Source organism: Trachypithecus francoisi, unplaced genomic scaffold (genome assembly GCF_009764315.1).
Source record: "Trachypithecus francoisi isolate TF-2019V2 unplaced genomic scaffold, Tfra_2.0 Lachesis_group1, whole genome shotgun sequence".
NCBI classification, from domain to species: domain Eukaryota; kingdom Metazoa; phylum Chordata; class Mammalia; order Primates; family Cercopithecidae; genus Trachypithecus; species Trachypithecus francoisi.
The window spans coordinates 99849952-99877253 of record NW_022681454.1 but is presented as its reverse complement, the minus strand read 5'-3'; the positions used below and the strand labels follow the sequence as shown (position 1 = coordinate 99877253).

General features: G+C 39.8%; 1 protein-coding gene across 2 annotated transcripts; it reads right to left on the bottom strand.

Moving 5' to 3' along the window:
* Positions 1–2554: 2554 nt before the first annotated feature.
* On the bottom strand, positions 2555–4249 carry LOC117085727 (armadillo repeat-containing protein 10-like). 2 transcript variants are annotated; one of them, XM_033214906.1, is made up of 2 exons: positions 3701–4213; positions 2555–3523 (listed from the first exon to the last, which is right to left on the bottom strand). In XM_033214906.1, exons 1-2 carry the CDS (start codon positions 4121–4123, stop codon positions 3197–3199), a joined length of 750 nt encoding a protein of 249 aa, XP_033070797.1. In that variant the 5' UTR covers positions 4124–4213; the 3' UTR covers positions 2555–3196. The 2 variants fall into 2 exon arrangements, with proteins under 2 accessions (XP_033070797.1, XP_033070796.1); XM_033214905.1 differs by having other exon boundaries at positions 2555–4249.
* Between the last annotated feature and the right edge of the window lie 23053 nt (positions 4250–27302).

The following is a 27302-nucleotide window of genomic DNA, read 5'->3' as shown; positions in this document are numbered from 1 at the left end:
ATGTGTGAAAGTTTCTGGGAGTTTTGACGTATTTTTTCCTGGATTATTATTTTTTATTAAATCATTACCCTGTGAGACCATGGACCCACCTGTATGTTGCTACTAAACTGTATTTTTCAACTATGTTGTTATAACTGGCTTTTTCAAGCTCTATATTGAAACAAGATGTCTGCTAAATATCAATTCATACTGCCATTCAGAAAGTATCTGTTAAGTCTTATTGATAACAGTTCCACAAACAATTTCTTTTTCTGCTTCAGATCAGGTTTGTTTTGGAGTCTCTGTGAGTTTTTAAATTCTATTTCCCGTATGAAAATCTCATGACTCCTTTGCTCACTGTGATCTTCATTGGTTTTAGTTTCCCAACCTCAAGGTAAAAAATAAAAATAGCATTGAAAGGATACTTTACAATTTATAAGGCATTTATGCATATAATATGCCATTCAATATAAATAAATATAATATAATTCTATCTTTTTAGTATTTAGAATCTCTAGTTTTTACATAAATTAATAATATAAATAACATTGCTGGGCTTCTTCTTCTGGTTTGATTATCTTATATATCAGTTATCCCCCAGTGCCTACAAAAGCACTTTCTACTTAATGAATGGCTACTACATGTTTGTTTAATGAATGAATATATAAATAATATTCTATTGTTACTCTAGAGAGACATGCAGCCTCATATTCAGTACTTCTCTCCCATCATCACATTGTTTGTTATAAATGGCACAAAGAGGAATATCCTCAGTAGAGTTTAGGCAACACTGAAGGCTTTAGATTTCCCCAGACCTTCCAAAAAGCGACAAGGTAAACCAAGATTGAGACTTTGCTAACTTCTAGTTTCTTCCCAAGGCATTAAAAAAAATGGCGATTGAGAGTAGAGTTTCCTAACTTGGAGTCTGTAAAAGAACTTTTGGTGTACAGTCTGCAACAAATTTTCTACAATAATCTATGCTTATTCCTGGGAAGGAATTGAAAGAACTTTTGGTGTAGAGTCTGCAACAAATTTTCTACAATAATCTATGCTTATTCCTGGGAAGGAATTGTCTTTCACTAGATTTTCAAAAAGGTTCTTGATCCAAAAACATATTCATAGGCTTCAGTAATACAAATCAAAGAGAAAACATATAATGTGTGTGTTGAAAGCATTTTGTATTGCTGATGAAAAACTATAAAGCTGTGAGGCTGGGCACGGTGTCCTAAACCTGTAATCCCAGCACTTTGGGAGGCCGAGGCTGGTGCATTGCTAGAGATTAGGAGTTTGAGAGCAGCCTGGCCAACATGTCGAAACCCTGTCTCTATTAAAAATACAAAAACTAGCCATGAGTGGTGGCGGGTGCCTGTAATCCCAGCTACTAGGAAGGCTGAGGCAGGAGAATCACTTGAATTGAATTCAGGAGGTGGAAGTTGCAGTGAGCCTGGGCAGCAGAGCCAGACCCCATCTCAGGGAAAAAAAAAAAAGAAAAAAAACGAAAAAGTCTAAAGCTGTAAAACAAGTATCTATGGAGTGTGCTGAAATACTCAGCATTGTAGTCATACTCTGTAGAATTATTTTGTTAATAGATGGGCACCCTGTCGTGAAACTGCTGTCAAGATAAGAGTTACCTGTCATATGTTTCCAGTCTCACGGTGAGATATTTATACTACATATAACTATAGATACAAGAAGCCTGATTTGGCCAACATATACCTAAATTAATTTTATAGTCAGATGCTTTATTATGGAACTTCTTGTTCTTTCTTTCTTTCTTTTTTTTTTTTTTTTTGAGACGGAGTCTCCCTCAGTCGCCCAGGCTGGAGTGCAGTGGCACGATCTCTGCTCACTGCAAGCTCCGCCTCCCGGGTTTACACCATTCTCCTGCCTCAGCCTCCCCAGAAGCTGGGACTACAGGCGCCCGCCACCACGCCCGGCTAGTTTTTTGTATTTTTAGTAGAGACTGGGTTTCACCGTGTTAGCCAGGATGGTCTCGATCTCTCCTGACCTCGTGATCCGCCCTTCTCGGCCTCCCAAAGTGCTGGGATTAAAGACTTGAGCCACCGCGCCCAGCGGGAACTTCTTGTTCTTTAGTCTCCTATTTGTCAGTTTATTTTTTTGTATTTTTAGTGGAGAGGGGGTTTCACCATGTTCGCCAGGATGGTCTCGATCTCGTGACCTCGTGATCTGCCCGCCTCGGCCTCCCAAAGTGCTAGGATTACAGGCGTGAGCCACCGCACCTGGCCATCATTCTTTTTTTTTTTTTTTTTTTTTTTGAGACAGTGTTTTGCTCTTGTTGCCCAGGCTGGAGTGCAATGGCTCGATCTCAGCCCACTGCAACCTCTGCCTCCTGGATTCAAGCGATTCTCCTCCCTCAGCCTCCCAAGTAGCTGGGATTAACAGGCATGCACCACCATGCCCAGCTAATTTTGTATTCTTAATAGAGACGGGGTTTCTCCATATTGGTCAGGCTAGTTCCAAACTCCTGACCTCAGGTTATCTGCCCACCTCAGCCTCCCAAAGTGCTGGGATTACAGGCATAAGCCACTGCGCTCGGCCTCCATCATTCTTTTCCAAGACCAGAAAATTTATTTAACCAACTGTCTAAAGATGGACATTGTGATTGATCCCACTACTTTATATGTAACTTTCTTTACATATTGAACATTGAAGGGGAGTGGATGAGTCCTAGGAAACATTCTCTCCTAAAAGTTTACATTTTTCACTGACTAGAAGTGACCAAAATAGATTATACTGACAAGAAAAGACTTTTGAAAGCAGTATGGTCAGGTTGGCAGGTGAGTGGCCTCAAGAACTTAGGATTTCATTGCTACTAAAAGAACAAGCTATGACAGTTCTGAAGCAACGATTTAGTCAAATACTGATGCTGTCTCAGATAAGTAACTGCAAATCACTTCAAAAGGTAGAAGGGTAGCTTAAATGTGAAAAAGGTTACTGCCACTTCATGTAGGGAAAATAACAAGTATTTGCAAATAGCAAAATAAAAAGAAAGAAATGGTTTCAGTACAAGCTCTTATACTCACTTGGTATCAAAACAGTCCAAAATAAATCTAGAAGCACGGCAAGTTATAGCTGTGTTGATGATGAAATGTGATATTTACTGTTTAAATTCAGCAGCTGGAAGAATCCCCATACAAGGAAGATAGCAAATACGTTTACATCCAGACTGCATTACTCTTTGGAAAAATATGACCAATCAGATTTTGGGTATTATTGTTAAAATCTTTTCCTTCACCTCTGCATCATGGTGGTTAACTAAAGCTTTTATTTTCTGGGCACATTCTTCTCCATGTAACAGGAAAAACAGTGAACCTTCAGTGAAAACAGGCTGCACAGCTAAATGGCCTTCTATTTTGAGGCAGTTATTTATATTCTGAAATAGTGTAAGTACTCGAAGAAGAATCTCCTTTGCTAGGTGGCTGTCATAAAGGGAAAGGAATGACCAATCCACTTGGGCATGAAGAAGTCCTTCTGTCATGGCTGGATTTTCAGACAAATTCAAAAGCAGTTTCAAAACTTGCACCTTCGTGTTTCCATTTCCAGTAAGTAACACCTGGAAGAGGTCTGTAATGTAACTGTGAAGCATGTGCTGGTGGTCATTGGTAACAGTCATGTTTGTCAACAATCTCAGTCCGGCCAGCTGCACAGCAGAGTTCAGAGGACCAGAGAAGACATCCTCACAGACTTGATTGATGTATATCTTTATCTTGATTTGATTTTCAACATTCACACTCAGGTTATTTAGTGCATTTAAAGCTTTCTCTTTAATACTCTGGTTGGAATGGTTGATTTTGTTTCCAACAATTGGAATACCACCCAATTCACGAATAATAGCTTGGTTAACTGAAAAGGCTGCATTGTTACCCAAAGTAATCAAAGCTCTTTCAATAATTACGGGATCCTCAGTCGACTCCAGCAGGTAAAGGAGTTTCTGAAGTTGTGCAGCATTTAAAACATCATCATATGAACCATCAGTTAAGTCTTCTGCAGACTTGGAAGGGCGCATCCCGAGCTCGCCGTCGTCCCGCTGCCGACCCCGGGTCAGTCTGTAAATGCAGTAGCAGGCGCCCGCGCGGAGGAGCAGGCCCGCCGCCACCCAGCCCGCTCCCCGGGGGCCAACCATTCTGCCGCCGCTGCAGAGCCGCAGCGCTGGGCCAGGGCCGGAGGCTCCTGGGGGCCAGCGCGGAGGTCTCCAGCTCACGCGGGCCCAGCCGACACAACAAACCGCGGGCGACCTGAATGTGGAGAAAGGAAAATCAGTAGAGTGATTTATAATCCTTTGGGTATATAGCCAGTAATGGGATAGCTGGGTCAAATGGTATTTCTAGTTCTAGATCCTTAAGGAATTGCTACACTGTCTTAAACAATGGTTGAACTAATTTACACTCCCACTAACAGCGTAAAAGCATTCGTATTTCTCCATATCCTCTCCACTATCTGTTGTTTCCTAACTTTTTAATGATCGCCATTCTCACTGGCATGAGACGGTATCTCATGTGGTTTTGATTTGCATTTCTCTAATGACTAGTGATGATGAGCTGCTTTTCATGTTTGTTAGCCACATAAATGTCTTCTTTTGAGAGGTGTCTGTTCATATCCTTCACCCACTTTTTGATGGGGTTGTTTGTTTCTTTCTTGTAAATTGGTTTAATTTCCTTGTAGATTCTGGATATTAGCCCTTCGTCAGATGGATAGATTGCAAAAATTTTCTCCCATTCTGTAGCCTGCCTGTTCACTCTGACCATAGTTTATTTAGCTGTAGAGAAGCTCTTTGGTTTAATTAGATCCTATTTATCAATTTTGGCTTTAGTTGCCATTGCTTTTGGTGTTTTAGTCATGAAGCCTTTGCCCATGCCTATGTCCTGAATTGCCTAGATTTTCTTCTAGGGTTTTTATGGTTTTAAGTCTTACATCTAAGTCTTTAATCCACCTTGAGTTAATTTTTGAATAAAGTGTAAGGAAGGGGTCCAGTTTCAGTTTTCTGCATAGGACTGTTTTCCCAACACCATTTATTAAATAGGGAATCCTTTCCCCATTGCTTGTTTTTGTCAGGTTTGTCAAAGGTCAGATGGTTGCAGATGTGTGGTGTTATTTTTAAGGCCTCTGTTCTATTCCATTGGTCTATATATCTATTTTGGTACCAGTATCACGCTGTTTTGGTTACTGTAGCCTTGTAATATAGTTTGAAGTCAGGTAATGTGATGTCTCCAGCTTTTTTCTTTTTGCATAGGATTGTCTTGGCTATGTGAGCTCTTTTTTGGTTCCCTATGAAATTTAAAGTAGTTTTTCCCAATTCTGTGAAGAAAGTCAATGGTAGCTTAATGGGGATAGCATTGAATCTATAAAATAATTTGGGCAGTGTGGTCATTTTCCTGATATTGTTTCTTCCTATCCATGAGCATGGAATGTTTTTCCATTTGTTTGTGTCCTCTCTTATTTCCTTGAGCAATGGTTTGTAGTTCTCCTTGCAGAGGTCCTTCACATCCCTTGTAAGTTGTATTTCTAGGTATTTAGTTCTCTTTGTAGCAGTTGTGAATGGGAGCTCACTCATGATTTGGCTCTGTGTTTGTCTATTATTGGTGTATAGGAATGCTTGTGATTTTTGCACATTGATTTTGAATCTTGACAATTGGCTGAAGTTGCTTATCAGCTTAAGGAGATTTTGGGCTGAGATGATGGGGTTTTCTAAATACACAATCATGTCATCTACAAACAGAGACCATTTGACTTCCTCTCTTCCTATTTGAATACCCTTTATTTCTTTCCCTTGCCTGATTGCCCTCCCAGAACTTCCAATACTATGTTGAATAGGAGTGGTGAGAGGGCATCCTTGTCTTGTGCCGGTTTTCAAAGGGAATGTTTCCAGTTTTTGCCCATTCAGTATGATATTGGCTGCGGGTTTGTCATAAACAGCTCTTATTATTTTGAGATATGTTCCATCAATACCTAGTCTATTGAGAGTTTTTAGCATAAAGGGATGTTGAATTTTGTCAAAGGCCTTTTCTGCATTGAGATAATCATATGGTTTTTGTCATTGGTTCTGTTTATGTGATGGATTATGTTTATTGATTTGCATGTGTTGAACCAGCCTTGCATCTCAGGGATGAAGATAACCTGATCATGGTGGATGAGCTTTTTGATGTGCTGCTACATTCGGTTTGCCAGTGTTTTATTGAGGATTTTTGTGTCAATGTTCATCAGGGATGTTGGCCTCAAATTTTCTTTTTTTCTTGTGTCTCTGCCAGGTTTTTTTTAATCAGGATGATGCTGGCCTCATAAAATGAGTTAGGGAGGATTCCCTCTTTTTCTATTGATTGGAATAGTTTTAGAAGGAATGGTATCAGCTCCTCTTTGTACCTCTGGTAGAATTAGGCTGTGAATTTGTGTGGTTCTGGACTTTTTTTGGTTGGTAAACTATTAATTACTCCATCAGTTTCAGAACTTGTTATTGGTCTATTCAGGGATTTGACTTCTTCCTGGTTTAGACTTGAGAGGGTTTATGTGTCCAGGAAATTATCCATTTCTTCTAGATTTTCTAGTTTGTTTGCATAGAGGATTTTATAGTATTCTTTGATGGTAGTTTGTATTTCTGTGGGATCAGTGGTGATATCCTCTTTATCATTTTTTATTGCATCTATTTGATTCTTCTCTCTTTTCTTCTTTATTTGTCTGGCTAGTGGCCTATTTTGTTGATCTTTTCAAAAAAACAGCTCCTGGATTCTTTGATTTTTTGAAGCAATATCTCTGTAGTACAATTTGAAATCAGGTAATGTGATTCCTCCAGTTTTGTTCTTTATGCTCAGGATGGCTTTGGCTACTCTGGGTCTTTTATGCTTCCATATAAATTTTAAGGTTATTTTTTCTGTTTCTGTGAAGAATGGCAAGTCTCTATCTTGCTCAGTTCCAGTCTGATCTTAGTTATTTCTTGCCTTGCACTAGTTTTGCATTTGTTTGTTCTTGCTTCTCTAGTTCTTTTAATTGTTATGTTACAGTGTCAATTTTAGATCTTCCCTGCTTTCTCTTGTGGGCATTTAGTGCTATAAATTTCCCTCTAACCACTGCTTTAAATGTGTTCCAGAGATTCTGGTATGTTGTGTCTTTGTTCTCATTGGTTTCAAAGAACTTATTTATTTCTGCCTTAATTTCCTTATTTACCCAGTAGTCATTCAGGAGCAGGTTGTTCAGTTTCCATGTAGTTGTGCAAATTTGAGTGAGTTTCTTAATCCTGAGTCCTAATTTGATTGGACTGTGTTCCGAGACTGTTTGTTATGATTTCTGTTCTTTTGCATTTGTTGGGGAGTGTTTTACTTCCAATTATGTGGTGAATTTTAGAATAAGCACGATGTGGTGCTTAGAAGAATGTACACTCTGTTGATTTGGGATGGAGAGTTCTGTAGACTTCTATTAGGTCCACTTGGTCCAGACCTGAGTTCAAGTCCTGAATATCCTTGTTAATTTTTTATCTTGTTGATCTGTCTAATATTGACAGCGGGGTATATAAAATCTCCCACTATTGTAGTGTGGGAGTCTAAATCTCTCTGTAGGTCTCTAAGAACTTGCTTTATGAATCTGGGTGCTTCTGTGTTGGGTGCATATATATTTAGGACAGTTAGCTCTTCTTGTTGCATTGATCCCTTTACCATTATGTAATGCCCTTCTTTGTCTCTTTCGATCTTTGTTGGCTTAAAGTCTGTTTTATCAGAGCCTAGGATTGCAACCTAGGCTTTTTTTTTTTCTTTCTATTTGCTTGGTAAATGTTCTTCCATCCCTTTATTTTGAGCCTATGTGTGTATTTGCACATGAGATGGGTCTCCTGAATACAGCATACCGATGGTCTTTACTCTTTATCCTATTTGCCAGTCTGTGTCTTTTAATTGGGGCATTTAGCCTGTTTACATTAAGGGTTAATTAATATTGTTATATGTGAATTTGATTCTGTCATTATGATGCAAGCTGGTTATTTTGCCCATTAGTTGATGCAGTTTCTTGATAGCATTGATGGTCTTTACAGTTCGGTATGTTTTTGCAGTGGCTGGTACTGGTTGTTCCTTTCCATATTTAGTGCTTCCTTCAGGAGCTCTTATAAGGCAGGTCTGGTGGTGACAATATCTCTCAGCATTTGCTTGTCTGTAAAGGTTTTTATTTCTCCTTTGCTTATGAAGATTAGTTTGGCTGGATATGAAATTCTGGATTGAAAATTCTTTTTTTTTAGAATGTTGAATATTGGCCCCCACTCTCTTCTGGCTTGAAGGGTTTCTGCAGAGAGATATGCTGATGGGTTTCCCTTTGTGGGTAACCAGACCTTTCTCTCTGGCTGTCCTTAACATTTTTTCCTTCATTTCAACCTTGGTGAATCTGATGACTATGTGTCTTGGGGTTGCCCTTCTCAAGGAGTATCTTTGTGGTATTCTCTGTATTTGCTGAATTTGAATGTTGGCCTGTCTTGCTAGGTTGGGGAAGTTCTCCTAGGTAATATCCTGAAGAGTGTTTTCCAACATGGTACCATTCTCCCTGTCACTTTCAGGTACACCAGACAAACATAGATTTGGTCTTTTCACATAGTCCCATATTTCTTGGAGGCTTTGTTTGTTCCTTTCCATTCTTTTTTCTCTAATCTTGTCTCCACACTTTATTTCATTAAGTAGATCTTTAATCTCTTATATCCTTTCTTTTGCTTGCAATTCAGTGGTTGATACTTGTGTATGCTTCACGAAGTTCTCATGCTTTGTTTTTCAGCTCCATCAGGTCATTTATGTTCTTTTCTAAACTGGTTATTCTAGTTAGCAATTTCCTCTAACCCTTTTTCAAGGTTCTTAGCTTCCTTTCATTGGGTTAGAACATGCTCCCTTAGATTGGAGGAGTTCGTTATTACCCACCTTCTAAAGCCTACTTCTGTTAATTCATGAAACTCATTCTCCTTCCAGTTTTGTTCCCTTGCTGGCAAGGAGTTGAAATCCTTTGGAGGAGAAGAGGCATTCTGGTTTTTGGAATTTTCAGCCTTTTTGTGCTGGTTTCTCCCCCATCTTCATGGATTTATCTACATTTGGTGTTTGATGTTGGTGACCTACGGATTGGGTTTCTGTATCTGGACATCCTTTTTGTTGATGTCGATGCTATTCCTTTCTGTTTGTTAGTTTTCCTTCTAACAGCCAGGACCCTCTGCTGCGAGTCTGCTGGAGTTTGCTGGAGGTCCACTCCAAACCCTGTTTGCCTGGGTATCACCAGCAGAGGCTGCAGAACAGCAAAGATTGCTGCCTGTTCCTTCCTCTGGAAGCTTCGTACCAGAGGGGCACCACCAGATGCCAGCCAGAGCTCTCCTGTATGTGGGGTCTATCAGTCCCTGCTTGGAGGTGTCTCCCAGTCAGGAGACATGGGGATCAGGGACCCACTTGAGGAGGCAGTCTGTCCCTTATCAGAGCTCGAACATTGTGCTGGGAGAGTCGTTGCTTTCTTCAGAGCCATCAGGCAGGGACATTTATGTCTGCTGAAGCTGTGCCCACAGCTGCCCCTTCCCCCAGGTGCTCTCTTCTTGGGAGACGGGGGCTTTATCTATAAGGCCCTGACTGGGGCTGCTGACTTTCTTTCAGAGATGCCCTACCCAGAGAGGAGGAAACTAAAAAAGGCAGTCTGGCTACAGCAGCTTTGCTGAGCTGTGGTGGGCTCCACCCAGTTTGAACTTCCTGGCGGCTTTGTTTACACTGTGAGGTGAAAACCACCTACTCAGGCCTCATTAATAGTGGACGTCCTTCTTCCCACCAAACTCTAGCATCCCAGGTTGACTTCAGACTGCTGCGCTGGCAGAAAGAATTTCAAGCCAGTAGATCTAAGCTTGCTGGGCTCCATGGGGGTGGGCTCCTCTGAGCTAAACCACTTGGCTCCCTGGCTTCAGCCCCCTTTTCCAGGGGTGTGAACGGTTCTGTCTCACTGGCATTCCAAGCACCCCTGAGGTATGAAAAAAAAAACTCCTGCAGCTAGCTCAATGTCTGCCCAAATTGCCACCCAGTTTTGTGCTTGAAACCCAGGGCCTGGGTGGCGTAGGCACCGGAGGGAATCTCCTGGTCTGTGGGTTGCAAAGACATGGGAAAAGTATAGTATCTGGGCCTGAGTGTGTCATTCCTCATGGCACAGTCCCTCAGGGCTTCACTTGACTAGGGGAGGGAGTTCCCCAACCCCTTGCACTTCCTGGGTGAGGCAACACCACACCCTGTTTCGGCTCACCCTCCATGAGCTACACCCACTGTCTAATCAGTCCAAGTGAGATGAACAGGGTACCTCAGTTGGAAATGTAGGAATCACCCACCTTCAGCATTGACCTCACTGGGAGCTACAGACCAGAGCTGTTCCTATTTGGCCATCTTGCCAGCTATCTCTTGATTTCTTTTTCAGGTTGTTTGCTGTTGGCATATATAAATGCTGCCAATTTTATTTTATTTATTTTTATTTATTTACTTTTTGTGTGTGACAGAGTCTCACTCTGTCTTCCACGCTGGAGTGCAGTGGCATGACCTCAGCTTGCTAACCTTCGCCTCCTAGGTTCAAACAGTTCTCCTGCCTCAGTATCCTGAGTAGTTGGGACTACAGGAGCATGCCACCTCGCCTGGCTAATTATGTGTGTGTGTGTGTGTGTGTGTGTGCGTGTGTGTGTATTTTTAGTAAAGATGGGGTTCACCATGTTAGCCAGAATGGTCTTAATCTCCTGACCTCATGGTCTGCTTGCCTCAGCCTCCCAAGATTTTTTTGTATGTTAATATTTTTTATGCTGCAACTTTACTGCATTTGTTTATTAGTTGTAATAGCTTTTTAGTGAAGTCTTTAGGTTTCTCCAAATATAAGATCATATTATTTGCAAACAAAGATAATTTGACTCTTTCTTTTCTAATTTGGATATTCTTTATTTCTTTCTCTTGTCTGATTATTCTAGCCAGAACTTCTAGTACTATGTTAAATAATAGAGGTAAACGTGGGTATCCTTATTACATTCCAGAACTTATGGGAAATACTTTCAGTTTTTTCCATATTCAGTATGCTACTAGCTGTTGGTCTTTCACATATAGCTTTTATTGTTTTGAGGTATGTTCCTTCAATGCCCTCTTTCTTGAGGGTTTTGATCATTAAGGGATGCTGAATTTTATCAAATGCTTTTTCAGCATCATTTGATATGGCCAATGGTTTTTGTCCTTCATTCTGTTGGTATGATCTATCTTGTTGATTGATACATGTAAATTGAACTATCCTGGTATCTCTGTGGTATATCTCACTTTGGTCATGATGAATGATCTTTGTAATGTATTGTTGAATTAAGTTTGCTACTATTTTGTTGAGGATTTTTGTATCAGTTTCATCAAGGATATTGGCATATGGTTTTCTTTTTTTAATGTGTCTTTATATGGTTTTGGTATCATGGTAATATTGACCTTGTAGAATGAGTTTGGAAGTATTCCTTCCACCTCTATTTTCCAGAATAGTTTGAATATGATAGGCACTAGTTCTTCTTTAAGTGTCTGGTAAAATTTAACAGTGAATCCATTGGGTCCCAGGTTTTTCCTTTCCTGGAGACATTTTATCATGACTTCAATCTCATTACTTATTATTGGTCTATTCAGGTTTGAGATTTCCTTCATGGTTCAAGCTTTGTAAGTTGTATGTGTCTAGGGATTTATCCATTTTTTCTAGGTTTTCAAGCTTATTGGCATACAGTTGCTCATAGTAATCTCTAATGATCCATTTAATTTTTGCAATATCAGTTGTGTCTTTAATTCCTCTATAATTTTTTTTTTTGAGTCTTCTGGTTTTCTTCTTAGTCTGCCTAAAAGTTTGTCAATTTTGTTTACCATTTCAAATAGCCAGCTCTTCATTTCATTGACTTTTGTGTTGTTTTTTGTGTCAAACTTACGTATTTCTTCTCTGATTTCTTATTTCTTTTCTTCTACTATTTTTGGATTCAGTTTGCTCTTGCTTTTCTAGTTCTTTAAGATGCATCATTAGGTTGTTTATTTGAAGATTTTCTACTTTGATGTAGGTGCTTATTGCTATAAACATTGCTTTTAGTATTGCTTTTGCTGTATCCCATAGGTTTTGGTATATTATGTTTCTACTTTAATTTGTTTCAAGAATAGTTTTTTAATTTCTTTCTTAATTTCTTCATTGGCCCACTGGTCATTCAGAAGCATATTGTTTGATTTTCATATGTTTTCAAAATCCCTAAATTTTCAAACTTCCAAAGTTACTCTTGTTATTGATTTTCAGTTTTTTTTTTCATTGTGGTCAGAGAAAGTACTTAATATGATTTCAATTTTATGAATGTTTTAATACTTGATTTTGGCCTAACATATGGTCTATCCTAGAGAATGACTGATGTATTGAGGAGAATGTGTATTCTGCAGCTGTTGCATGAAATGAACTGTAAATATCTCTTAAGTCCATTTGGTCTATAGTTCAGCTTAAATCACATGTTTCTTTGTTGATTTTCTGTCCAATATTGAAAGTGGAGTATTGAAGTCTCCAGCTAGTAATGAACAAACTCTCTCTCTCTCTCTCTCTCATTCTCTTTCTCTGTCTCTGTCTCTCTCACTTTAATAATATTTCCTTTATATATCAGGGTGATCTAGCATTGGGTGTATATGTATTTACAATTGTTATGTCCTCTTGCTGAATTAACCCATGTATTACTCCTTTGTCTCTTTTTATAGTTTTTGTCTTGAAATATATTTTTTCTGACATAACTATAGCTACTCATGCCTGGTTTTGGTTTCCATTGTATGGAATATCTTTTTTCTTCCTTTTATTTTTGGTCTTGCATGTTGATTGATGCAAGTGATCTTGATTGATCACTTCAAGATCACTTTATAGGTGAAGTGTATTTCTTGTAGGCAACAGATCATTAAGTCTTATTGTTTTTATCCATTCAGCCACTGTCTTTTGATTGGAGAGTTTAGTCCATTTACATTCAATGTAGTTATGGATAAGCAAGGGCTTACTGCTGCCATTTTGTTGTGTCCTGGTTGTTTTGTGGTTTTTTTCCTTCTTTCCTTCCTTATCTTCCTTTTTGTAAAGGTTATTTTCTCAGGTGATATGTTTTAATTTCTTGCTTTTTATTTTGTGTGTGTCTCTTATAGGTGTTTGGATTTTTTTGACTCGAGAGTACCATGAAGCTTACAATTAACATCTTATGATCAATTGTGTTAGACTGACAACAGTTTAACACTTATTGCATAAACAAACAAATCAACTAACAAACCAGCAAAGAGAAAACTAATAAAAATCTACACTTTAACTTATCCTCCCTGCTTTTTAACTTTTTCTTGTTTCTATTTGTATCTTTATTGTTCTGTGTCTTGAAAAGTTGTTGTAGTTATTATTTTTTATTGATACATCTTTTAGTCTTTCTACTTAAGAGTAATTACACACTACAGTTATAGTGTTATAATATTCTTAGTGTATGTGTACTATTACCAGCGGGCTTTTTACCTTCAGATATCATATTGCTCATTAACATGTTTTTTCTTTCAGATTGAAGAACTCTGTTTAGCATTTCTTGTAGGAGAGATCTGGTGTTGATGAAGTCCCTCAGCTTTTGTTTATCTGGGTAAGGCTTTATTTCTCCTTCATGTTTGAAGGATATTTTTGCTGGATGTACTTTTTTTGGTGGAGCGGTGAAGGGATCTCACTCTGTCAGCCAGACTGCAGTGCAGTGGTGCAGTCTTGGCTCACTGCAACCTCTGCCTACTGGGTTCAAGCAATTCTCCTGCCTCAGTCTCCTGAGTAGCTGGAATTACAGATGCCCATCACCACACTCGACTATTTTTTGTATTTTTAGGAGAGATGGGGTTTCACCATATTGGCCAGTCTGGTCTCAAACTCCTGAATTCAGATGATCCACCCACCTTGGCCTCCCAAAGTGCTGAGATCTCAGACATGAGCCACCATGCCTGGTCTACTAAATTAGGATAAAAGGATTGTTTTCTCTTCAGCATTTTAAATATATTATGCCACTCTCTCCTGGCCTTTAAGGTTTCCACTGAGAAGCCTGCTGCCAGCTGTATTGGAGCGCCTTTGTATGTTATTTGTTTTTTTCTCTTGCTGCTTTTAAAATCCTTTATTTATCTTTGATCTTAGGAAGTTTGATTATTAAATGTCTTGGTGTAGTCTTAGGTTAAATCTGCTTTGTGTACTATAACCTTCTTATGCTTGAATCTTGATAATATTTCTCTAGATTTGGAAAGTTCTCTGTTATTAGCCACTCGGATACACTTTCTACCCTGATCTCTCTCCCTTTCTACTCCTTCTATATGACCAATGACTCTTAGATTTGCCTTTTTGAATCTATTTCCTTTATTTTGTAGGTGTGCTTTATTCTTATTTTGTCTCTTCTGACTGTGTATTTTAAAATAAACGTGTCTTCAAGATCACTAATTATTTCTTATGTTTGATCAACTCTGCTTTTGAAATACTGCGACACATTTTCAGTATGTCAATGGAAGTTTTCAGCTCCAGAACATCTGCTTGATTTTTAAAAATTGTTTCAATGTCTTTGTTAAATTTATCTGATAGGATTCTGTTTGTTTCATTTTTTTTCTTTTCATGTTTTTTGTTTTCTTTTTTTGTCTTGCAAATCTGTGACAGGAGTCTGAATTCCTTCACTGTGCTATCTTGAATTTTGTTGAGCTTGCTCAAAAGAGCTATTTTGGATTCTCTGTCTGAAAGGTCACATATCTCCGTCATTCTGGGATTGGTCACTGGTGAATTATTTAGTTTATTTGGTGAGGTCATGTTTTCCTAGATGGTCTTGCTGCTTGTGGATGTTTGTTGATGTCTGGGCATTGAAGAGTTAGATATTGATTGCAGTCTTCACAGTCTGGGCTTGTTTATGCCCATCCTCCTTGAGAAGGCTTTCCAAGTATTAAAAAGGGAATTGAGTGTTGTGATCTAAGTCTTTGGTCCCTGCAGCTGTATCTGCATTAGAAGGCACCGCAAGCCCAGTAATACTAGAACTCTTGCAGAACCACCTTGGTGGTCTTGATTAAGATCTGAGATAATTCTCTGGATTACCAAGCAGAGTTTCTTGTTCTCTTACCTTATTGTCTCCCAAACAAATGTTGTCTTTCTCTCTCTGCTAAGCTGCCTGGAGCTGGGAGAGGGGTGGCACGAGCACCCCTGTGGCCACCACCTCTGTGACTCTGCTGTGTCAGAACTGAAGCTAGCTCATCACTTGGTCTCACCCAGGCCCATGTGTTAACTCAAGGCCCAAGGGCTTTTCAGTCAGCAGGCCACCAATCCAACAAGACTTGTGTCCTTCCCTTCAGGATAGTGAGCTCTCCCTGGCCTACAACAGGTCCAGAAACACCATCTGGGAGTCAGGGCCTCCAGGCAGAAACATTAGAAATCTACCTAGGTGCTCTATTTCACGTAACTGAGCTGGTAACCAAGCCACGAGACAAAGTCCTTCCCACTCTTCACTTTCCTTTCCTCAAGCAGGAGTTTCTCCCTGTGGCCACCATTGCCGCAGACCCATAGTGAGTACTGTGTGGCTACTGCCAATGTTCACTCAAGGCCCAAGGGCTCATCAGTCAACTTTTGGTAAATGCTGCAAGGCCTGGGTCTCTCCATTCAGGGCAGTGGGCTTTCCTCTGGCCCAAGGCAGTCCAGAAATTCCATCCCAGAGCCAAGGCTTGGAAGTGGGGACCCTAGAAGCCTGCTTGGTGCTCTACCTCACTAAGGTGAGCTGGTACTCAAGCCAGAAGACAAAGTTTCCTTCACTCTTCCCTCTTCTTTCTTCAAGCAGGAGTCTCCCCCCATAGCCAGCACAGCTGGAATGGGAATGCACTGGGTCACACTCGATACCAACACATCCCTTGGTCTCACTTAAGGCCTGCTGTGAGAACTGTCTGGAAACCACTGATGTTTATTTAAGGCCCAAGCATTTTTGAGTCAGCAGGTAATGAATCCTGCCAGAACTGTGTTCTTCCCTTCAAAGCAGAAGCTTCCCCTCTTGGTCAGGGTGTGTCTACAAATGCTGACCAGGAGGTAGGGCCTGGAATCAGGACCCCAGGACAGTTCCCAGTGCCCTATTCTACTGTGACTGAGCTAGCATCCACAATGCAAGACAAAGTCCTCTTTACTCTCTCCTCTCCTCTCCTCAAGCAGAAGGTAGGAGTGTCTCCTGGAACTTCAAGCTGTGCTTGCTGGGGTTAGGGGAGAGATGACACAAGCATTCCTTTATCTGCATCAGCTGGTGTCTCATTAGGTCACATGCACCCCAAGTTCATTGGCTGTGAGCCCAGTAGCACTAGGACTTGCCCAGGAATTTAAGTCATTGTGGTGTAGACTGCCTTTCAGGTTTACTTAGAACTCCAGAGCCCTTTAGCCTGTGGTGGGGCGGAGGGTTAGCTGGAATTCAGATTGTGACCACTGGGATGAGTGATTCCCCTCTGGGAAGGGCTGATCTAAAAGCTGCCTACTTGGGCACCAGATAAATTCAGCCCTGTTTTGCTTTCTGCTATGACAGGCAGCACTGAGTTTCAATGCAAAGTCCCACAATCACTGTGTTCTCCTTCCTCCAGGCACACCGATTCTCTCTCTGCACCATGTGACCACTGCCAGGTAATGGGGGAGGGGTGGTGTCAGCAATCCAAGACTGTCATTTTCTGCCCTCTTCAGTGGCTCTTTCCTTGCTGTGATGTTAACACCAGGTACTGTGATGGCGCACCTGAGTTTTAGTTCTTATGAAGGTGCTTTCTTGTGTGAATTGTTTTTTAATTTGATGTTCTTACTGAAGGATGACCACTGGAAGGTTCTATTTGGTCATCTTGCTTGGCCTTCTCCCTTCATGCTTCCTTTTAATTAATATCATAATATATATTTACATTCACTATATTTGCATGCAATAAAATGCCCTTATAAACATACTGTTTGATGTGTTTTGACAAAATTATATATCTATGTAACCATCATAACAAAAAGATATCTCATAACTTTTAGAAGTCAACATCTTCTCTTCCAATACCAGGCAACAACTGATAAACAGGCTGTGATAAACAGGTATCTTTTTGATGTAATGATTTCTTTCCTTTGGATAGATACACATTAATGGGCTGCTGGGTCAATGGTAGTTCTATTTTTAGTTCTTTGAGAAATCTCCATATTGTTTTCCATGGAGGTTGTACTAAGTTACAATCCCACTGGCAGTTTCTAGGAGTTCCATTTTCTCCACATCCTCCTCAATATGTTACTTTTTTGTCTTTTTAATGATATCCATTCTGACTAGTGTAAGATGATGTTTCACTGTGGTTTTAATTCGTATTTATCTGATGATTAGTAATGTTGAGCACTTACTTTAAGTCAAAATCTTTCCTTGACTCCATTTATATTACGCTTCACATTTCACTCTTAAAGCAAGTTGTGGCTTGCTTTACACCCATAGCTTGTTGAGTTCAGTCTTTCCTCTTAAATTCACTTCTATAATTTTTCTGAAAAAAATAATTTTTCTTTAGAGATCAAAATTACAAAGAGTTTGGAATATCACAGTATGCCATATCATTCCAGTTAATAGGCACTGCTATAAAGCACAAGCTTCCTTCGATTCTGTCAACTCCTATTGAGAGACAGGACTAGCTGGAATTTCCTAGGCAGACTAAGAACCCCTAAGGGTAGCTGGGAAGGTGACTGCATCCACCTTTAAACATGGGACTTGTAACTTAGCCCACACCCGACCAATCAGAGAGCTCACTAAAATGCTCATTAGGCAAACACAGGAGGTAAAGAAATGGCCAATCATCTATTGCCTGAGAGCACATCAGAAGGGACAAGGATCAGGATATAAACCCAGGCATTGGAGCCGGCAACAGCACCCCGGCCCCACCAATATAGGAGCTCTGTTTTCACTCTATTAAATCTTGCAACTGCACTCTTCTGGTCCGTGTTTTGTTACGGCTCGAGCTTTCGCTGGCAGTCCACTACTGCTGTTCGCTGCTGTGGCAGACCCACCACTGACTTCCATCCCTGTGGATCCAGCAGGGTGTCCACTGTGCTCCTGATCCAGCAAGGCGCCCATTGCCACTCCCTATCTGGCTAAAGGCTTTGTTCCTGCACAGCTAAGTGCCTGGGTTCATCCTAATTGAGCTGAACACTAGTCACTGGGTTCCACAGTTCTCTTCCATGACCCATGGCTTCTAATAGAGCTATAACACTCACCGCATGGCCCAAGATTCCATTCCTTGGAATCTGTGAGGCCAAGAACCCCACGTCAGAGAACACGAGGCTTGCCACCATCTTCGAAGTGGCCCGTCGCCATTTTGGAAGGGGCCCTGCCACCATCTTGGGAGCTCTGGGAGCAAGGACCTCCCAGGTAACACTATATTCCCTCTTACTTAGAGAACTGCAAGTTGTTCAGCATTTTTCACATATTTGTTGGCCACCTATATGTCTTATTTTGAGAAGTATCTGTTCATGTCTTTTGACCATTTTTTAAATGGGTTTATTTGGTTTGTGCTTGTTGTATTGCTCTCAGGTACTATGCTCACTACCAGGGTAATGAGATCATTTGTACACCAAACCCTAGTGACATATGATTTACCCATGTAATAAACTGCACGTCTACTCCCTGAATCTAAAATAAAAGTTGAAATAAATTAAAATGTCCTATATGTTCTTCATGAACATATTTTAATTCATTTAATTTTGTTTAAGATAAAATTATAACTTCAGATACTGTTTCTTCCACTGCTTTAAAAATGTATGCTTTCATATTATTTTTTCTTGTTTAAAAAACAAACTGTTAGCTGCTCCTTCTGCAAAATACTTATCCACACTTCTTCACGTAGATAAATTTTATCTACTGTTTGGCTCTTAGCTTAGATGTCACTTAGATATCACTTCCCTCTTAGATAACACTTAGAAAGCCCTCCCTGACACCCTCATTTAATCCGTGAACACTTTTTCTTCCATCATGGCGATTATCACACCATTACATTATATAGTAAATACTTTAGTGTGAAACACTAAAATGTTGGCTCTATAAGGGCACAGGTTGGCATGTTCATGGCTGTATAATTTAGCTTGTATTACATGCCTGGCATATTTCAAATGCTCCATAGGTATCTGAAGTGAATTAAAAAAGAAAAAATAAAAAAACAGGTCCCAAAGTCTTCCACAGAAAGAATGTATTATGGAATGTTTTACCCTAAGATGTTATACATATTAAAATAAAAGTCACTCGAAGAAAGTATACATAATGCATAGATAATAGGCAGATGGATGGAAATTTGACAGTAGGATGATTTTCTCAGTGAATCCTAAATACTTGAAAGTCAAAATGAAGCATCTGGGCTCCAACAGGGGTTTGTAGACTACTACCCATGGCCAAATCTACTTCAATGCCTGTTTTTGTAAATAAAGTTTTATTGAAATGTAGCCCATTAGTCTACAGATTCTTTATGGCTTCTTTTGTTCTACAAAGGGAGAGTTGAGTATTTGCCACAGAAACCACATGGCCTGAAAGTATGAAATATTTACTATCTGGTCCTTTAAAAAAAGAAATTGCCGGCCGGGCGTGGTGTCTCAGGCCTGTAATCCCAGCACTTTGGGAGGCTGAAGCGGCAGATCACAAGGTCAGGAGACCGAGACCATCCTGGCTAACACGGTGAAACCCTGTCTCTACTAAAAATACAAAAAAATTAGCCAGGCGTCGGGGCTGAGGCAGCAGAATGGCGTGAACCCTGGAGGCGGAGCTTGCAGTGAGCCGAGATCGCGCCACTGCACTCCAGCCTGGGCGACAGAGCCAGACTCCGTCTCAAAAAAAAAGAAAAGAAATTGCCACTCCTACTCCAACAAAAAGTCCCTTATTGCCAAAGACCAAACCTGCCTGAACTATTAGTACCATTTAATATTCCACATTTAATGTACTCATGTTTGTCATTTTGCTCCCTAAATTTTTACATTTTCGCTTCACCAAATGAGAATCGTTAGAGATATTAAGAAGGGAATTAAATAAACAGCAATGACATCGTTCAGTACAAACAGAACTAGTAAAGAGAATCTTGAGAAAACAACAAATTTTAAAATGCAAATTATATGCAAATTCAAGAATGCTAATGAAGTAAGTAATCTCAGTTGTCAAAGTAGAATTTAATTAAGGATTAACAGGTGACCCTAAAAAGTTTACAGGTTCATAATTAGGACTTTAGGAATTTTTATATCATTATTATATTCTCTGCTTTCTTATTCTTGTATGTGGCAATCATACATATGAATGAGTGCTAATATTTTTATGTAGATTTTTACCTGATTATGAAAGTAATATTTTATGATTTTTATGTCTGCTGCAGAATATTTGCTTCTACTTAAAAGGTCTGGGCTAGACTTTTATTGTCCCCTTGGCATTATCTGCAAGTCAGATTCTCCCACTAAGCAAGCTCTCAGGAGACAACTTAATGTTCCAAGACTCTCTTTAGGCCTGAGTAACAGAGGAACACAGCATATGATTCAATTAATGATTATCTTTTCTAAAAAATAAAGCAGTACAAGTAATATAAAACATATTAGTTATTAATATGCACTGACATATCTAAATATGAATGGGATTTACAAACATCTAAGTAGAATTAAATAACTAACAATCATCATAATTTAGAATAATTGATAAAAATAGAAAAGAATAACAATACCAGAAAAGTATATTGACAAGATTATACATATTACTAATAATTAGGTTAGACAACTAATCAGTATTTATGACTCACTTCAGTTCACAAAGACATCATGAGAAGTCTCTCTTAAATCTTGTGTACACGATAGAAGGTATCTAATATCATGTTCGCCCTCTTGAGCAGTCCAAAAATGTGGCGATATGACAAATGGAAGACATATGACAAACAGAAGAGTAATAAACCTCACTCTATATAGTAGTGATTCTGCAGGATTTTCACATAGTATTGAACAGCAGAAAACTCCACTTGAATATTAAACAGGCATCTCCAATTTAACACACCTTTATTAGTCAGGGTTCTCTAGAGGGACAGAACTAATAAGATAGATGTATATATGAAGGGGTGTCATTATGGAGAGCTGACTCACACAGTCACGCGGTGAAGTCCCACAATAGGCCATCTGCAAGTTGAGAAGAAAGCAAGCCAGTCCAAGTTCCAAAACCTCAAAAGTAGGGAGGTCAACAGTGCAGCTTTCAGTCTGTGGCCGGAGACTGAAGGCCCGGGAGCCCCAGGCAAATTACTGGTGTAAGAGTCAAAAAGCTGAAGAACTTGGAGTCTGATGTTTGAGAGCAGGAAGCATCTAGCACGGGAGAAAGATGAAGGCTGGAAAACTAAGCAAGTCCTCTTCCACATTTTTCTGCCTGCTTTATTCTAGCCACGCTGGCAGCTGATTAGATTGTGCTCACCCACATTGAGGGTGGGTCTGCCTCTCTCAGTGCACTGACTCAAATTTTTTTTGTTGTTGTTTTGTTTTGTTTTTTGAGATGGAGTTTTGCTCTTGTCGCCCAGGCTGGAGTGCAGTGGCTCAGTCTCGGCTCACTATAACTTCTGCCTCCCAAGTTCAAGCAATTCTCCTGCCTCAGCCTCCTGAGTAGCTGGGATTATAGGCACCTGCCATCATGGCTGGCTAATTTTTGTATTTTTAGTAGAGACGGGGTTTCACCATGTTGGTCAGGCTGGTCTCAAACTCCTGACCTCAAGTGATCCTCCCACCTCAGCCTCCCAAAGTGCTGGGAAAACAGGCATCAGCCACGGCACTCAGCCCACTGACTCAAATGTTAATCACCTTTGGCAACACCCTCACAGACACACCCAGGCACAATACTTTGCATCCTTCAATCCAGTCAAGTTGACATTCAGTATTAACCATCACAATGCCCAAAACTGATCTCCTAATTCTTCCCCTCAAACTGTTTTTCCCACATGATTGTCCATCTCAGTCAATGGCAACTTCAATGTTCAGGCTACTCAGGCCGAACACCCTGAGTCATCCTGGACTCCATTCCCTACCCTTTAGTCAATCTAACCTGGCAGATTTCCATACAAAACATATCCAGGACTGACTGACTACTTCCTACCATCTCCACCACTGTGTCGACGAAAAGAGTCGAACTCTGTGAAATATTTGAAGAGATTTATTCTAAGCCAAATATGAGTGACCATGGTCTGTGACACAGCCCTCAGGAAGTTCTGAGAACATGTGCCCAAGGTGGTCGAGACGCAATTTGGTTTTATACATTTTGAGAGGCATGAGACATCAATCAAATACATTTAAGAAACACACTGGTTTGGTCCAGAAAGGCGGAATAACTCAAAGTGGGGGCTTCTAGGCTATAGGTGAATTTAAACATTTTGTGGTTGACAATTGGTTGAGTTTGTCTAAAGACCTGGGATAGATAGAAACAATGGAATGTTCAGATTAAGATAAAGATTGTAGAGATCAAAATTCTTAGTCTTAGAGTGACTGCCCTTAGATGCTATAGGTGACAAATGTTTCCTATTCAGATCTTAGTTAATCTGTTTAGGATTGGGAGGGTCTGGAAGAAAAAGATCTAGCTATGTTAATAGAGATTCTTCACAGATGCAAATTTTCCCCCACAAAGAATAGCTTTACAGGGTCATTTCAAAATATGGCAAAGAAACATGTTTTGGTGTAAAATATTTGGATTTTCTTCTTTGTCTCGTAATGTTATGCCAGAGTCAGTTTGGAAAGTAAATCATGATATATAGGATTAAATAAAATGCATCTGATGAGAATGTATCATTTGTAGGACATGACTCCCCAGATCCCTTCTTAGATAAGAATTTGGGCAAGATAAAAAAAAAAATCAGAGTTTAGTCCTCAACTGGAACCCTTGCAGGTGCTACCATCTTTGGTTATTGTACTAGCCTTCTGTCTGGTCTCATTGTTTCCACTCTTCCATGCTAAAGTTCTCTCTTCACATAGACTTAACATATGCATTTAAAATAAAGTCAGAGTAGAAAATCCTTTGTATAAAATCCTTCAGTGCCTTTCCATCTCATTCAGAGTAAAAATCGAAGTGTTTTATATTTGTCTGCCCTCTCCTCAACATCTCTCTGCTCATATCTCCTACTACTGTCCTCCTATTCTACTTCAGCCACACTGGCGTATTCCTTGTTGCCCTGTTTCTTAAACACACTATGCACATTCTACTATGCACAACAAAACTGTTCCTTTGCTACTCCCTCCCAGGGACTTTCTTCCTTTAGAGAGCCACGTAGCCCACTGCTTCACATTCTTCATATCTTTGCTCAAATACAGTTGGCTCTTGTCATTCCTGTCAGTAATGCTATCGAATATGTTATATTCAATAGAGCCTATAATAGTGCCTGAAACATTGAAGGGGCTCAAAACATAATTGTTATGAATGATATTGTTTAGAGGGAAGAAGGGAGTTTTCTATTAACTGTTCATAAGCAGAAGATGTCACCCGGGAGGATTGCAACTCAGCATTCAGCATAGACTGAATCAGGAAACCTAGAGAAGTAGGTACTGTTTCCCAGACAGAACGCTTAAAGAGGCACTAAGGGAAGAATTGCCAAGATTAATTACATCTTACCAACAAAACAATTTTTATTATCAGACAAAAATATTCAAGGGAGAAAAAAAGATTGTCATAATCTGCACCCATACATCCACATACTATCAAGGCCAGAGACAGAAAGCTGGGGCTCCCCCATAATGTAACAGCTCCTGATTTTATGCAATTTCTACAGTATATGACAGAGGGCTGGGGCAAAGTGGAAAGAGAAAGATAAAACCCCTGTGTAAAGCACATGACAACGAATAAGCTGATGGCTTATTTAAGTTTTTGATGAAGTTTAGGCATCCCCAACTAGGAAAGACTTGGATTCAGGTGGAGAGAAGATTATTTATTCTATTTTAAGATGCATGTTTTCTCTGCATCTTAGAATCTGTGCATCTTAATATGCACATCACAGACCCTTAAGGTGCATCTTAGAGTCTGTGATGATTAATTTCAGGTGTAAACTTGTCTGGATTAAGGAATACCTAGAAAGCTGGTAAAACATTATTTCTGGGTATGTCTTGGAGAGTGTTGGCAGAGGAGATTGGTGTGTGAGTATGTGGACTGAGTGGGAAAGATCTGCCCTTCTATTCTATCTGGGCCCCCAGACGACTGCATGTGGGCAAGCATCATCCAATCGACTAGAGGCCCAAATAGAATAGAAAGGGCAGAGAAAAGACAATTCTTTCCCTCTGTCTCTCTCCCTCTCCCCTCTTCCCCTGCAGCTGGAATGCTCTTCTTCTCTTTCTCTTGGACATCAGCACTCCAGGCTCTCCAGCCTTTGGAATCAAGAACTTATACCAGCTGCCCCCTGGAGTGGTCACACCTTCTGCCTCTGATTATCAAATATACCATCAGCTTCCCTAGTTCTAAGGCCTTTGGACTTGGAATAAGCCATGCAACCAGCGTCCCAGGGTCTCCAGCTTGCAAATGGCATGTCGTGGGAATTCTGGGTCTCCCTAATCATGTAAGCCAATTATCCTAATAAATCCCCTCTCATCCTTCTATCTGTCTTTCTATCTCTCTATCTCCTATTGGTTCCATTTCTCTGTAGAACCCTGAATAATAGACACTAGAATCTTACCTTTATGTCATCATTTTTTCTCTCACATAGTAAATAATGATCTGTCTTAGAACCACTGGTGTCTTAGACTCAGTGAAATATGTTTAAGTCAAATTTGGAAGTATCAGCCAGGGTCAGCCAGATGAATTGTGCTAACAGAAGCTTTTGTCAGAGGTTCACTGAGGCCCTCACTTGGGTATCTCGTCTGAATAAAAGCAGAGGCTTTCTTCTTCAGGGCAAGAGTTTTTAAGTCTATCTGAAAAAGGAGCCATCTCCTTGAGCATATGCAGGCCAAATTCCCTAAGTCCTCTGCTTCTTTGCAGCCTGAGACCAGAATAAACATTTTGGTAGCAGGTCTTAAAGAAGCCATCCTCCCAGGGTTAACAAGAATTCTGGACATAAATTGAGTTATATTTAAGCATTAATCAGGCTGCACTTTGACTCACTTCCTTGTAACCGAAAGTCATGTAGCTCTAGATACTGACCATTTGCATCCCTATTGTTCCTATAGATAAAATTTCTGACATTAGTCATAAGGTTTTTGTTTAAGATAGATAGGATCTCCACATTAGAATCATAAGACCTTTGTTTAAGCATTGTTTAAGCAGATCCTGACTTTCAGAGGCACAACTGACACCAACCAGTTCAAAGACCCTCCACAATAGAACTGAGTCAGCATGAGACTACAGTTTTTTCATCTCCCTGCCCCATGACTTCACCCTGCCCTCTTCAGCCAGTCAATGATCTCCACATTTAGGTCCACTCAGAAACTCTTAAAAGCCTTAGTCACAAACTCCATTGAGAAATGAATTTGAGGTTTCTTCTTTTCTCTTTGTTCAGTGGCCCCACAATTAAACCTCTTTCTCTGCTGCAACCTGGCATTTTGACATACTGACTTGCTGCACACATCTACCAAGTTTCTAACACCACCAAGAATAATAATTTCCAGACACCCCACGTTTGTTAAATATTCAGCAACTAAAGCTCATTGGCATGTGAATATCATCTTGGTTCCTTCTCATCATTCAAATTCACATATTAGAGAGATTATTTAATCATTATTTCATTGACATTTTATATTTATTTTTTAGAGATGAAGTCTCGCTTTGTGACCCAGGTTGGAGTGCAGTGGCATGATCATAGCTCACTGAAATCTCAAACTCCTGTGGTCCAAGGATCCTGCAGCAACAGCCTCTGAAGTAGCTTGGATTTTATGTATAGGCAACTTTGCTCAGAGACTTTATTAACATTTTAACCAGCATTCCTTACCAAGGTCTTTTGAAGACTACAGAAATGCATCCAGGAGGGTGCTCCAGTGTCAATGTCAAGATCATGAAATAGAACCTTCCAGTGTACATCCTCTTGCAGAATCATTCATTTGAACAACTATTCACACACTAAAATACTTACATAAGAATTAGAGAAACCAGGTGAGAGATGACAGCACCTGGGTATAGAACAGAAATAAGAAATGCATTCAGAGTAAGATCAGTAATACCTTCCATATCTAGTATCTTAAATATTTATCTTCTATATTTAGAATATTCTGAGCTGTTAATTTTTAGTTTTGGATTACAATACTCCCAGATTTAATAGAAAAATGTCACCTATTAAAAGCAATGGGACTTATACAAATTTTGCCTTTAATAAGATGCTGAAATAGTATCCCACACAGACTAGTAGTATCTGTTTTCAGAAAACACCATTTTTATGAGCATTAGGACGAATAGCTAATACATGTGGGGCTTAAAACCTAGATGGTAGGTTGAAAGGTGCAGCAAACCACCATGGCACAGGGTGTATATAACAAATCTACAAGTTCTGCACTTGTATCCCAAAACTTAAAGTAAAATTGGAAAAAAAAAAAAAAAGGAAGAAAATCTCATCGTTACTCTGGTGTCTCTCAATATTTTCAAAACTGCTTTAAATGGAACCTCACTGGGAAAGCAGCTGCAAAAGCAACAACCCTGAGAGTTCATGAGCCTGGGCAAGCTGAGCAGAATCCATGGGGAACTGTCCTCTCCCAGCCTAACGCTGCCCTCCTGTATTTTGGCAGAGTACTCAAGCACAGCAGCAATTAAGAGATGATTGAAGAGGCTGGATACAAAAGTCAAAATCCTGGGTACTAAATATAGGTACAGCTGTCACCATTGCAGGACATGAAATGAGGAAATAGGGAGGAAACAGGATGTCCTACAGAATATTCAGAAGGCACTTGACACTCAGATAATTTGCTGTCAAAGGATAACAGCTTCATCTTCTCAACAAATGCTCTAAATGGTAATGAAGGCTACCAATTGTAAATGAATGCTGACATTATAACTTATTTGAGTTATCTAATGTTGTTCATCAGATATTCAGTTGAGGCATTTTTTTAAGCCTAGGTTGGATGATGCATCTTATCAGAGCCTCTAGAGTGAAGCAACAAAGCTTATTAGGAAAAAATGCCTCATGAATAAACAAAAGAATCCAAACTGAAGTATGTTTTCATTTGGTGGTTATTCTACAATGTTTTGTAAAATAGCTCATCCTCCACCATATAGCAATTTGTTCCATTTAAAAATGGATGTGGATATTCTTTTTCAGGAGCAATGTAAAAATAAATATTGAAAGACAAAAATGAGGATCGCTAAAGTTTTTCTCTTTCTTATCCCCTCCCCAAACCTCTCTTACCATGTTTGGAGAGACTAATGTCTTGTGTGTGGGTCT

Bases quoted from the DNA above. Each gene is read 5' to 3' on its own strand.
- LOC117085727 (XM_033214905.1), bottom strand. From the start codon at position 4,123: ATGGTTGGCCCCCGGGGAGCGGGCTGGGTGGCGGCGGGCCTGCTCCTC.